We start from the raw sequence: 13796 nt of genomic DNA on the forward strand, positions 1-13796 counted from the left end.
TGCGGTTGGCCCCGCGCCGCTGCCACTCAGTGCGGGTGCGCAATCGCTCGGCAGAGTTTGTGCTGAAGTTGAGCGGAGAGGCGGAGCGGGAAGTGTGGGTCCGGCCGCAGAGGACAAGCTCGGGGAAAAGGACAAGATCCCTCAGCAATGTACACGGTAACAGCCTTTTAATACATTCTACAGAAAAGAAACATCAAGTGTCCTTGTTCGGTGCTGTCTTCGTGTGAAAGCGCCGATCATCGTCTTAATCCAACACATGCTTTGAGTTCCAGTTCATGTCCAGGTTTTGCGACAGTGACGATCAGCAGAAACATTTTCCCAAACACTGCACCTTCAGCTGATGGTGCAATGCTCTGTGCTGGTGGCTGGCTTGGATCATTCAGCGGCTACAGAGCTGAAATTTAACTGGATAGAGCCGGTAAGCTTCCCGTCACGTTTGAACGGGGAAATGTTTGAATGTCGCAAGTGTCAGTTTTTTAGAGAAGGGATGACTGGATTGCATAATGAACTCGCAATGTCTGTGCCACCACTTGGGACCATACAATATTGTTATTGTCAATCTGACAAACAGTAGATCAGTTAGCATCTATGGAGACCAGACAAGTTAACCTCTTCTGGTGTAACGCTTCATTAAAGCTGAGAGAAATGTATTAGTAAGAGAGTGGAAGGGGAAAAAAACGCATAAAAATAAGAGTAGCATGACCTGCCATAACCGTTGTCAATCACGCAGAATTACTCTTCCTTTCTTAAATTATCTGCTACTGTAGCGTCATTGCTGAATGTTGTAAATATTGCATAATGTAATATTTGTTAATTTATTTCAAGTGTTTACCTTTTCTTGGAAAGTGTTGGAATTATCAATCATTATGAACTCTGTAATGATTGATAATTCCCTCAGTATCTATTGATTGTGTTGCATTCCAGAAATACATCACGTTATCGTTTCCAGCTGCAGCCATACTATAATGTTTTTGACACTGGTACTTAGTTTCAGAGCAGTGTGAATGTGAAACACTGATATTTGCTGAGACAAAGTGGAACTGTATATACAAACCTGAAAATGTAGAGCGCTGATTACTGAAACAAAATTTGTGAAATTCTCAAACGTCAGTGAAGAGCTGGGTGTCCCACTATCTATCTTTCCTAGTATGAAAACTTGAAGGTGGTGGATAATTAAATTTTAGGTTTACTCAGCTGTATTTTGAATTGATGTTGCATCACTTATAGTAATCTATTTCATTTGACTAGAGAATACTGCTTATTCTTTATAACGTAACACAAGACCTGCATTGAATTAAGACAAAATCTGAGGTAAACTGATCTATGAGCTATTTGGTATGCTTGATATGTATTGTATTTTGTGAATTTACCAAGAATGCTTCTTGCGCAGTATTTATATATTATCTATATTTAGGGACATGATTTCAAGGCAAGAACATAGCTCAGGTTTCAGGTGACACTGTTAAACCTTTGGCTCATCTGGCTCAGTTGTTTAAGGCATTAAATGACTGAAACATTGGAGAAGACCAAGAAATTCCCAGGTTCAATCTCAATCTGTAATGAATTTGCTAATCTCAGCATATGACACCAGAATGAATGTGACAATTGGCCTTTGTGTCCCTTGGTTAAGGAGGATAAAATCAATTGATATTCCTGCTGCTAATTGGCATCTGCTAGAACTGTAGGTGTGTGAGGACAGGATTGGGCTCACACGGAAGGACCACTTGGTGATTACACTAAATATTTGCTTGGCTTTAGTGTCCCTGGGCACTCCTGTGAGCAGACATCACACCCTATGATTCGGACTACCTAATGTATAAATGAATGATCACATAACACCAGAGCCATAGCAAGGAACCCTTTACTCTGTATACTGAAATGTTCCAGAGCCTCCAAATGAATTGTCCCTCTTTACAAAAGCTGCACTGAAAAGCACTTCACCAAATAGGAGGTGCAACTTCAAACCAACAACTGATCAATTTACATAGAATGAACAGTTTTCAAGTTACAGAGTACAATTTCTATATGCTCCTTGGTTATGGAAAATGATAAAAACACAACTTACTAATTGTCCAAATGGACTTGCCTTCTCAAGCTAAGTTTCTGAAACTGAACAGATTAATAAAGCATGGATAGTTTCTTGCTGCTGTAATGAAAGCACCAATCACCCTCTATATCAGAAACAGAGCCCCTCCCATAAACCCCTTAAATCTGCCACCACAGTTTCTACCCTGTGGTGGGCACTCAATTCTTGATATGGGAGCAGGCTGTTCCCCATTATTTGTATCAGCTAAAGCCCTCATTCCCCTTGCACTAGGTGCGGCTGGAATGGAACAATACCTGAAGCGTCAGATGTTACAAGGAGCAATCCCACAATAACTTGAAACGTTTGAGATTATACTAATGACCTTTTCTTTTGAGTGTGTTATGATCCCCATAGAGACTGATAAATTTTATAAAGATAATTGAATTCTCAGTGATCAATTTAAAGGAATTGCACAACAAGATTTCAAGTTATAAGACTTTCACAAAGAAACAAAAAATAACATAGACTAAACATTGCTTAGTGGGCAATTAATAGTCTAAACTACAGAAAAGATAAGCCTTATTAATGTTTTAACCTGACTAATAAACCCAAGTTGCATATGTATACATTACAGCACGCTCTACATAGGATTACAGTCTTCATTGTCACTTCCAGCTTCCAGTGGGTTCACGTCTCGCCATTTTGCCGAATCATAATGTCAAGTGACCATGGGTGAAAATGGCTACCCTGATCAGGTCATTTCACCCTGTATATCAGGCTGAATATAGAATGTTCCAAGTGAAGATGAAAAGCAAATAAGAGAAGCAAAGCGAGAGTATGAAAAGAGTCTGGCAGCCAACATAAAAAAGAATTCCAGAGTCTTCTGCAGGCATATAAATAGCAAAAGAGTGGTAAAAGGAGGAGTAGGGCCTATTAGGACCAAAACGGGGATTTACGTATGGAGGCATTAAATTAATACTTTGCATCTGTCTTTATCAAGGAACAATGTGCTACCCAGGCCGTGGTGAAAGAGGAGGTAATTCACACACTAGAAGGGTTTAAAATTAATAAGGAGGGGGTATTAGATAGGCTGTCTGTACTTAAAGTTGATATTTAGCAAATGTTGTTCAATCACGGAATCACATCTAACGTTGGACACTGTGTTTTGAGTTTTGCAAGCACAGACTGGCTGGGTACGATCTGTAGCTTGCCCATTGCGAACAGTAGCTGGGACTTGCTATTGGATATGATCCGCCAGTCTTTGGGACGAATGGCCTACATACCTAGCATTACACCAGCACTGAAATTCATATACTGCATTACTCATTTGTGTGATAGGCAGAACGTCTTTCTGGCTTGACGGCAGCATCCTGTTAATGACGAATACCATTCATGTTGCTACTGTATAGTAGCAGCATGAAACAGCTAGCTTCACCCATTGCTCAAATTTTTGAGATACCTTGCCCTTCCAAGGTAATCTGAGGTAGACTGGGCACTTTTCAGGGTCAAAAGTGATGGCCTTGGGCTTGTTCATGAGTTTGTGTGATATACAGCACGAAATGATCTTTGCAAGGAACTCAGTCCTAGCTTTATTTAGGTGCAACCCATCAAATATTAATCAGGGAGAAATAGGCTTTAGTGCACAGCACCAGAAATAATATACTAGTAGGTTTAAAACAAAAAAACAGCAATTTGATTTCAGAACACAAATCTGATTATCCCAGGAGCTCCAGTTTGAATCCTTTTAATTTTTACATGTTTTTAATGTAAATTAGTTATTTTTTGGATGTGACCTGTATATAATGTTTATACATAGTTAGGTGTCCATTATAACTACACAAAAAATATTTAGTCCTTATTCAACATGACAGCTTTCCTTGTGTATGCTCAGTGCACTTTCCTTTGGTACATTGGGCTTTGTGTCTTTGCAGGCAAAGCTTGCATAGAAATATCTGATGTATGGAACATTGCATAACTTGTATCTTTTCAGTATAGGGTAGCAACTATCCAAGAGTTGGACTTTTCCACAAAACCTTTGTATCCACAGGGACTTCCTTCATGTCAACTGTGTAGCTGGCAGATGGAAGAAACTACTATTAAATACAGAGTTTTCATCATCATACTTAATAGGAGCTATTTCCCAACAGACAACTTGCCAATCCGGAGGCAGGAAATCAGGCAGTGGGCAAAAAGACTACATTTGAATGGCCTGCATCAGTACTTTTTGAGGGTGAGGGAATGTTAAAATATTTGAAAGTGAGGGGAAACACCACTTTAGATCAACAGCCAGCATTTTTCAGAATGTACAACAGCACGGACATTAAATGTCAGAGCCTTTAAGGTTCAAGAATGAGTGCAATAAAATGTGACACCAAGAGTCTGTATTCAACTGTTTTAAACCAAGTTTGTGTTAGTGCTGTGCTCATACTGTGCCACGACCTAGTCTTGTGACAGTTCTGTTTATAGTTAAGCTTGTTTACTTGGCTATCTTGATTAACTGACCTTCCCTTAACTTATTAATTGCTGTACAAAAGTCATGACGAGTTCAACAATACAGTCATATTATGACTGGTACTTTAGTATCATTTAAGCATAACTCATTTATCTGATTATAATTTAGATGAATTGAGAACTAGATTAGCAACAGAAAACCAGGGACAGTATTTTCCTGTGGGCTTCAAGATCCCGGCATCAAGCTCAAATGAGTGTCAGAAGCTGTACTGGCTGAGGAGTGTGATCACCTGTGATTTTCCCTGAATTGGCTAATTAGTGGCCAGAGGGCAGGCTCGTCATCCAATTAAGGATAGTGGGTGGACTGTAGAAGCTAGAGGGCCAATTGGAGGATCTCCAGTTGGCAAGCAGTAGCATGATGCCATTGAGGGTAAGTTAAGGTTCAAGAATGATCACCTCCACCTCCAAGCTGGAGGCGTCATCTCTTGAATTTTTCTAAATTTAAAATTAAAAAAGGCCTTAGTAGCTGGGCCACCACTGTCCCTCCACACAGTGGCCTGTGGCTGCTGCTGAACCCAGACAGGCATGGTGGGCTTCTAAGCCTGCCAAGAGCACCCCCACCCACCACCAGTCTTTCACTAGGAGGCCATCTCCAGGCAGCTACACTGTCTCTTGCTCCCTGCGGAGCCCTGGAAGCTGTCTGGAAAATCCTAGTTGATCTCTGATGACAAATTTTAATTAGCTCAGTTGGCTACCTGCTGCTTGTGGACGAGTAACCCTGCTAACTCCAGTCCTTCAAGCCATAGTGGCTGGATAACAACACCTGCAAGCATTGGGTGTGGCTACCAGTATTGCCACGGTAGCTAAGATGCAGAAACCAAGCAAGCCATGTGGGAAGTCTGGTCTCCTGCATCCACTGCAAAGCTGCCCTATGTTCCAAGACCTTTGGAATTCATGCAGTGCAAGAGGGCATTGGGCTCACCAATGCAGGAAATCCGGTTCCAAGGGGCAACTGGAGGTTACAATAAGATACGACCAAACAAAAGCCATGTGCAACATACTAGCTGCAACAACAGAGAGTGTGCCAGAGACCCCCATAAGCACAAATGCACATGCATGAGGTTAGCGGCAAGACAGCCAGGGTGAAGATTTAGAGTGGAGAAATCTTCAATTAGAAAGTCGACAGGCTTTCCACATCGTAAATGTGATACGATTTGTGGATGAAGTGACACTGTTAGAGGCTTTTGCTACTATTAGCATCATATGCCCTAAGAAAAGTGGCAGACACATGCTCACCACCAAACTTAACACAGGGGCAAGCATGATCATATTACTAGTCAGAATCCTAAAAGTCAATGATACAACCTACAACAGCCAAACTGACTGTGTCATCCATTCATTGCACCAGTATATTGACATTGAAATGCAACTATGGCAGATCTGCATGGAAACTCTAAGTATTCTACCAGGTGGACACAAGCAGACCAACAGTAGCAGGGTTGCCGGTATGTACGGAACTCAACACTGTGACCACACACAAGATCACCAATACACCAACTGTGCCAGAAGAGGCCAAAAAATAATCACATTGAGCCAGTCCACAATCTACAACAGATGCATCCAGGCAGATTTGACACTACAGGAAATTTCAGAGGTGATGCTGTACTACACCTCAGAAGGTGCAAACCTAGCAATCAACCCTCCGAGAAAGTGCAGTGTGCACATACAGGAGAAACTAAAGAGTGAATTGGATGACAAGGAACATAACAGCATTATCCGTCATGTGCATCAGCATACCAATTAGTACAGCTCTATCTCGTGCATACTGAAAAAAGATGGCACAATACAGGTATGCTTGGACCCAAGAAGTCTAAATCTTGCTCTAAAGAGATGTCCACACAAGATCCCAACATTAGAGGAAGGCTGCATTTGCTGCCAATGCCGTGCATGCGCAGTTGTACTGTTCTACTCCATTATGTCAATATGAGCGAGAGAGTTGGCAGCGGCAAGGAGCAAAGATGTTGCTGCTCAAATCGTCATGGCCATGTTTCAGGCAGCTTAGTGTGTGGCCTCTCTTTATTTTTGACTGGCTATCTGTGTAACTGAATTAGTTCATTCAGTTTACAAATTTGTCTTGAACATTTGAATAGCTGGTCAGGAACTGCTCCTGATCTGCAGAGCTTATTTCCATATAGCACACAGCCGCATCAAGGAAGCTTGTAGCCCATCCAGATTAAATAACATGAAAAAGACCATTGTTCCATGTAAATGTAGCTTATGCGGAATTAATTACGAGAAATGACTAACATAACCCCACCCTGCGAACGAATAAAAAACTTTTTATTCCCAGAAACAGCACAGAAACAGGCAGATGGTGTATGCGTGTAGTGACATCATTGACACACATGCAGACAGTACTGGCATGCTGGGCACAGCAGAGTGATGTCACTGGATTTCTGCACATGCGCAGAATGCCATTTTGCATTGGCAGGAGACACGGTGTTAGGGGAATTTGAATCCCAAATTCACAGGAGCAAAGTTTTTTTGTTCAAGTTGGACGCCACTCATGGGTGTTGGTTCATTTGGCAAAGGAATCTCAAGTGATCAGTGCTTTCAGGCACCATTTGGAAGGTACTGCTTCTAGAGATTACCTTTTGGTATATTCATTAGTCAGGATCTGTTCCAACAGCATATGGACAGAATTACAGAACATGTTCCTGGATGCGCATGCATTGCCGATGATATTGTGGTGATGGGCACAACCAAAGAAGAGCATGAGTGAAATTTATGCTTGCTAATGGCAGCAGCTCATCCTAAAGGGCTCGTCTTCAACAGCAGGAAATGCTAAGTGAATGTGGGTCAGATTAATTTTTTTGGCTCTATTTATTTGAGTTCCAGGATCCGCCCTGACCCAGGTAAACTCAAAGACGTACACCATGTGCCTACTTCCCAGGTAGAGAGAACTTGCAGAGATGCCTTGGATTGTTCAACTTCTTAACACCATATGTACCCCACTTCGTTGATAGAGCATCATCATTTCAAGGGCTACTAAGGAAGGATGTTCCATATGAATGGCAGGACGACCATCAATACATGTTCGAGTCACTTAAACAGGCATTGTTAGAAAAGATATGTTCTACAATACTACGGCTGAAGATGGGAGATGGTCTTGGAGGTCGACGCATCTCAAGAAGGGTTAGGAGCAAGACAAGAAACCAATTGCATTTGGCCCCAAAAGTCTATCACAAGGGCAATCCAATTATTTGAATATAGAGCACGGGACACTCACTCTGGTAATTGGTATCACAAGATTCCACGTGTACCTATTTGGTAAACGATCATTTTGGAAACTGACCACAAACCATCAGAAATGATTTGGTGCAAGCCACTGACAAGTGCACTACCCAGACTACAGCGACTTCTGTTAGAAATACAGAGATACGACTTTGAAGTCCTTTACAAACCAGGTAGCAAAATGGTTACTTCAGACTCACTGAGCAGGTTCCCAAACCCGAAAAAACGCAAATGTATTTAACAGACCTGCAAGTGGATGGCATAGACATCGAAGTAGAAGATTTATTCAGTGTTGATTTGATGAGTTTTTGGTCAATGCAAATGTAACCAATTTCAGGAGGAAATAGTGAATGATCCACACATTAAGGCATTATGGAGAGTTGTTGTAGAAGGTTAGTCTGAGTCAACACCCTGCAATGTTTTTGGCCATACAGATATGAACTAGGCATTTCAAGAGGCGTGATTTTCAAAGGAAAGCAGGTGCTTGTACCTGAAACTCTTCACCAGGACACATTGCCATAGTTACACGGGGACATATGGTCATAGAGCGACCAAGGTGCCTGGCAAGGAAACTATGTATTGACCAGGGATCAACAATGATATCGAAAAGGTAGTGAGGATGTGTGAAGTATGCCAGAGTCACCAACCACACCAACAAACCATTACACCTTCATAGGGTTTAATGTATTTTCATGGCTTGTTCTTATGAATAACTTTGTAATACTCTTTCAGTAACAAAGCATGATTGCTAACAGTTCTACATTGACATCTTTTATGCCATCTTGCATGAACACAAATATACAGGAAAGGAAATGTTTCTAGACTGCAAGATGGCATTTGTGGACACTTGGTAAACTTGAACCAAGTGAGGGTAGAAATCTCCTATCTTGGGACTATGTGTTGAGTAAAGGTCATAGGAGTTGTATGAAATTACTGCCTTAAGCACCTTTGCTTGACTAAATGTTGAGAAACATCTTTTTCCAAATTGACATCTGTGTAAGAGCAATGGTAGAAATAAATAAGTCAGAGAAGTTAGGTGTGAAACCACAGTCGTAGAAAGCAAGAAATGTCAGACAAGTATGAATTTTGGTACTTTTTTAAAGGTCAAAAACAGGAATTATCTGACATTAGCTCATGAAGAAGGTGCAGACATGGCGGGCAGTAATGGATGGCTAATGAAGTAATTTGGAACCAATGAAATGGATAGGACTGAGTTTTACCTAATATGGCATTAGGCTAAAGTTGAAAAGGGCATAAGAGAAGAGCTTGTTGAGTCTCTCAGTGCGCACCAAGAAGAGAAACTGGACTCCAGTCAACAGAACACAGCAAGAGACAGCTCTACAGTCAACTAGAGAGCTAGTGTTCGAGTGGATTGATTGTATACCACCTCCTTTGTTAAGTATCACATTTTTGTACTTGTTGTGATTAACTTAATGGCCTGTAACTTCTGTGCCCCCTAGGGTTGGATTTGGGAGGTACCCCAAAGATGCGCTGGGGAAGCCCTCTAGGAAGTTCCTAGGTAAAGGTTTGCATGGCAATTGCCCTGAAGTGCTAACTTCCTCTGGATAATTGTGCTGCGCTGGGAATCATTCGAAAATGCGGTTTAAATCGCAAACTTTGGATGGTTCCGCTGGTGTTATACCAGTAGTTACCTAGGAAAGCTTAGGAGAATTAAAACCTTTTCTAACTTCTGAGTAACTATTGCAAAGACACAGACCAACCCTAAGGGACTACTCCCGACCAAGGGTCATTCGGACTCGAAACATTAACTGTGTTCCTCTCCGCAGATGCTGCCAGACCTGCTGAGTTTTTCCAGGTATTTTTGTTTTTGTTTTGGATTTCCAGCATCCGCAGTTTTTTGTTTTTATCACATTTGAGTTGTAGTCTTCAAATAAATAGAACCTACTTAATAGTTTATCAATCCTGTGTGTGTGATTGCTAAGTTTGCATAAAGAAGCCAGAAGCACAACAACTCACAGTTGGCACAGTTTGTTAGGAAGAGAGATGGAGGCCAGGATCCAGGATTCATTTAAGAAACAACCAGATGCTGTACTGAGGAGATTTTTTTTCATTCATTCATGGGATGTGGGCATTGCTGGCTAGGCCAGCATTTATTGTCCGTCCCTAGTTACCCTGGTGAAAGTGCTGGTAAGCCATTACAGTCCATGTGGTGTAAGTCCATCTACACTGCTCTGAGGGAGGAAGTTTCAGAATTTTGACCTAGCATTGGTGAAGGAATGGCAATGGAGTCAGGATGGTGTGTGACTGAGAGGGAACTTGAAAGTGCTGGTGTTCCTATGCGCCTTGCTACCCCTGTTCTTGGTGGTAGGGCTTGTGGGTTCGGAAAGTGCTATCGAAGGAGCCTTGACAAATCGGTGCAGTGCATCTTCTAGATGGTTATACTGCTACCATTGTGTGTCGATGGTGGAAGGAGTGAATGTTTGAGGTGGTGAATGAGGTGCTGATCAAGTGGGCTGCTTTGTCCTGGATGATGTTGAGTTGCTTGAGTGTTGTGGGAGCTGCCCTCATCCAGGCAAGTGGAGAGTATTTCATCACACTCCTAACTTGTGCCTTGTGTATGGTGGACAGGCTTTGGGGAGTCAGGAGGTGAGTTACCCATGGCAGAATTCCCAGCCTCTGACCCTGCTTCTGTTGCCATGGTAATTATGAGGCTAATCCAGTTAAGTTTCTGGTCAATGGTAACTCCCAGATGTTGATGGTGGGAGGTTTTGAGTGATGGTTAAGCTGTTGAATGCCATGGGGAAATGGTATTCTGCAGGGATGGGATGAAATATGCTGAACGATGATGTTCTTCTGAGCCCATCTTCTGCAGCCTCATATCAAATATTAATTTTGAAATAGCTTACACATAAGTCGCTCTAAGCAAAACAGTGCCTCACTCTGCAACCATTGTCCTCTTGCACCATCACACAATCTATAGTTAAAAGTAACTTCAAACAATAGGACGCACTCATTCTGATTATGTTAACACAGACCTGAGAGATTATCCAGTTAGCGAATCATGTTTATGTTCCTGTGAAGCTCCTTGGGACATTTTTAGTACTTGAAAAGTGCTATATAAATATAAGTCATTGTTATACTTGGCTATTTTGCTGGCTCACTTCTCTCTGATAAAACTGCTTTCGAGCACATTATTCTGCATCCCTGTACAAAATAATATTTCTTACTATTGGCAATAGTTGCTTGCTAGTTAATTCCTTCCTTTGTTTTAGCCATCAAATTTAATTGAAGCAAATATAAAAGCAGGATTAGGAGCCTAATGCAAAATATTTTGATCAGTAAAACAGTTGAAACTATAAACACGGAACTAAGCACTAAACCATAATACTACAGGCATTGCAATTCTCTTCATTTGAAATGAATGTAGTTCAGTATTCTCCTATGAGCACAGAAACACAATTTGGAGTCTTAACACAATAGGCACTTTTAGCTTTTTGGGGAAGCTCTATGAGATTGACACTCAAGTAAACATCTAAAATTTCTTAAGTACAACTCACTATTTTTCAGTGCCCTGCATACTGACAGTGGTCCACTAGGCCTTTTGAAGGAGGCAAGTTTTCTGTCCTCTGTGAAGTCATAGAATCATTGAACTTTACAGCAAAGAAGGAGGCAATTCAGCATATCATGCCTTATTGGCCTTATCAGTAATCTCATAAATAGGGCCCAAGCCATTTGCTCACTGTGCAAGCTTGATGTCAAAATCAGGCACATCAAAGCTAACCTGCGGGATAATGGATATGCCGATCAGATTATTGCTCACTGTGTGTCACAGGTTCTCACGAATGGGCCAAAGGCTGCACTTTCGGACCTGAAAAGTGCATCTACCTCAAGTTACCCTCGAAAGGTAAAGTATCTCAAAAATTTGAGAAACAGGTGAAGCTACCCATTGCACGCTACTACTATGCAGTGGCAACACGAGCTGTGTTTTCCACCTACAAAATGCTGCCATCAAGCCAAAAGGTTATTCTGCCTACCACACAAACGAGTAATGTGGTATATAAATTTCAGTGCTGGTGCATTTCCGGGTACATATAGGCTGCATGTCCCAACAACTGGCAGATCGTATCAAATGTACCTTTGGCTGCTCACAATAGGCAGAGCACAGATTGTACTCAACCAACCTATGCTTGCAAAACTCAGGACATAATGTCTAATGTTAGATGTGATTCTGGGTTTGGGCAGCACTTGCTGAATAATCCTGAGTGTGCTAAGAATTACAGTAACAACCAATTTAAGATTATCAGTTAGGCTTGAAATGTAACTCACTTACGCTTGCTAGAAACTACATATATATGCAGGGACCTGCCCTGTGCAGGCAAAAAGGAGGATATCCAGATGTTGCACCTTTTTTGAATAAATCTAAAGGTTCTTGCAAAATCTTCAATGAAGAGATTTCAAAGAGCTCTGAAGAAGAATCATATGGACTCAAAACATTAATTCTGTTTCTCTCTCCACAAATGCTTCCAGACCTGCTGAGTTTTTCCAGCATTTTTTGTTTTTATTTCAGATTTCCAGCATTGCAGGATTTTGCTTTCATCTTAATAGTACTATTAAGATGAAAGCAAGTTCATTCAGTGGAATTACAATGGCTGAATAAGTATCTATTACAAAGGAAAAAAATTAGATCCAGCAGATCTGAAATAAATTCAGAAAATGTTAGAAATGGAAAGCAGGCCGAACAACACATGAAAAGAGAAAATAGTAACATTTTAGGTAGAAACCCTACATTAGAACAATGATGACCAGTATTGAAGTGCAGAATGCCTACTTTAGCACCATTAATTGTTCAACCGTTAAACAGCTTAAAACCTTTTATTTGACCCAAGCAAAAATATAATATCAAAGAAGGATTACATTATATTGAGAGACTTGAGTGTAGGAAATATCAGCCAGATCTCCAGGTGTATATTGGTTAAACCATCCATAGGACTGATTGGTGTTATTTACCCTTGTAGACATACCCAGCTGTATCCAATAGTTGAGTGGATACGGTTTACTGATCTCAGCCAGGGTATCTGTAGTACAGTACAATTTGCCTTAATACCTCTGGATTATGGAAAGGGATGATTGAGCAGAGCTGCTGCCCCGATGGGTACTTAGTGACCTATGCTATAAGTGGTTATGTATATATGTTGGGTGAGATTAGGATCAGGCTTGACTACAATACACTTGTGCAGTTGACACTTCCCGCCAAGGCTCACCTTAGATTAAAAGGCATGACCCCTTGAAGCTATTGAATCATACCCCAGCAAGGAATAAATGTCTTTAGGGAAGGATGGAGATTTTTTAAAATGGTAATTGCTATTTGTTTTTTAATGCCATGAGTACATATCTGTTCAGATTGTTATTGATTGTTTTTCTTTCAGCACTCAATGGGAGTCTCTATCTGATATATGAAAACTATCATTGACTCATTTCACAGATTCAAATTCTCCTGCAAAAAAAAAGCCTGGAAGCTAACAACATGGCAAGTTTGGATATTGGCACAAATTCCTCTGTGAGCTTTGTTCCTTCAATGTCTATTGATCGACTTTTCCCAGCTCTCTTAGAGTGTTTTGGCATTATTCTTTGTGGATATGTTGCTGGACGAGTGAACATCATCACTTCTACGCAGGCCAAAGGTTTAGGAAGTTTCGTCTCAAAGTTTGCACTTCCTGGCCTCCTTTTTAAGAATATGGTGGTTTTAGACTTGGCTCACATAAACTGGAGTTTTCTTTGGAGTATTCTTGTGGCTAAGGTTACAGTTTTCATAATTGTCTGCACTCTGACTCTCGTGATAGCAAGTCCAGAAAGCCGATTTGGTAAAGCTGGACTCTTCCCAATTTTTGCCACACAGAGTAATGATTTTGCTTTGGGATACCCTATAGGTAAGTCTATTATAAGAAGTTTCATTCAACTTGACTGTTTTAGTATTCAACTTTAGTAGTTCATTAATTCCAAGTTTAAACTGCTACCTCATTTATGTGGCTCAAAGAGAAGCAATTAAAGCTATGGGGAGGGAGTA

The 13796-nt window shown here is 41.1% G+C and overlaps 1 protein-coding gene across 5 annotated transcripts in view; it reads left to right on the plus strand.

Annotated features, from left to right (window-relative positions):
* Window positions 1–137: 137 nt before the first annotated feature.
* Window positions 138–13796, plus strand: part of gpr155a (G protein-coupled receptor 155a) — a 72572-nt gene continuing 58913 nt past the window's right edge. The window contains exons 1-2 of one of the 5 annotated variants that reach the window (XM_078552069.1): window positions 138–156; window positions 13159–13659. In XM_078552069.1, the coding sequence (XP_078408195.1) occupies window positions 13257–13659 (403 nt within the window). In that variant the 5' untranslated portion in view covers window positions 138–156; window positions 13159–13256. Of the gene's footprint in view, window positions 157–1185; window positions 1312–13158; window positions 13660–13796 lie in introns of those variants that run through there. The other 4 variants (XM_078552070.1, XM_078552071.1, XM_078552068.1 and 1 more) reach the window with 4 other exon arrangements.

This window comes from Cetorhinus maximus, chromosome 11 (genome assembly GCF_964194155.1).
Source record: "Cetorhinus maximus chromosome 11, sCetMax3.hap1.1, whole genome shotgun sequence".
Classification (NCBI taxonomy): domain Eukaryota; kingdom Metazoa; phylum Chordata; class Chondrichthyes; order Lamniformes; family Cetorhinidae; genus Cetorhinus; species Cetorhinus maximus.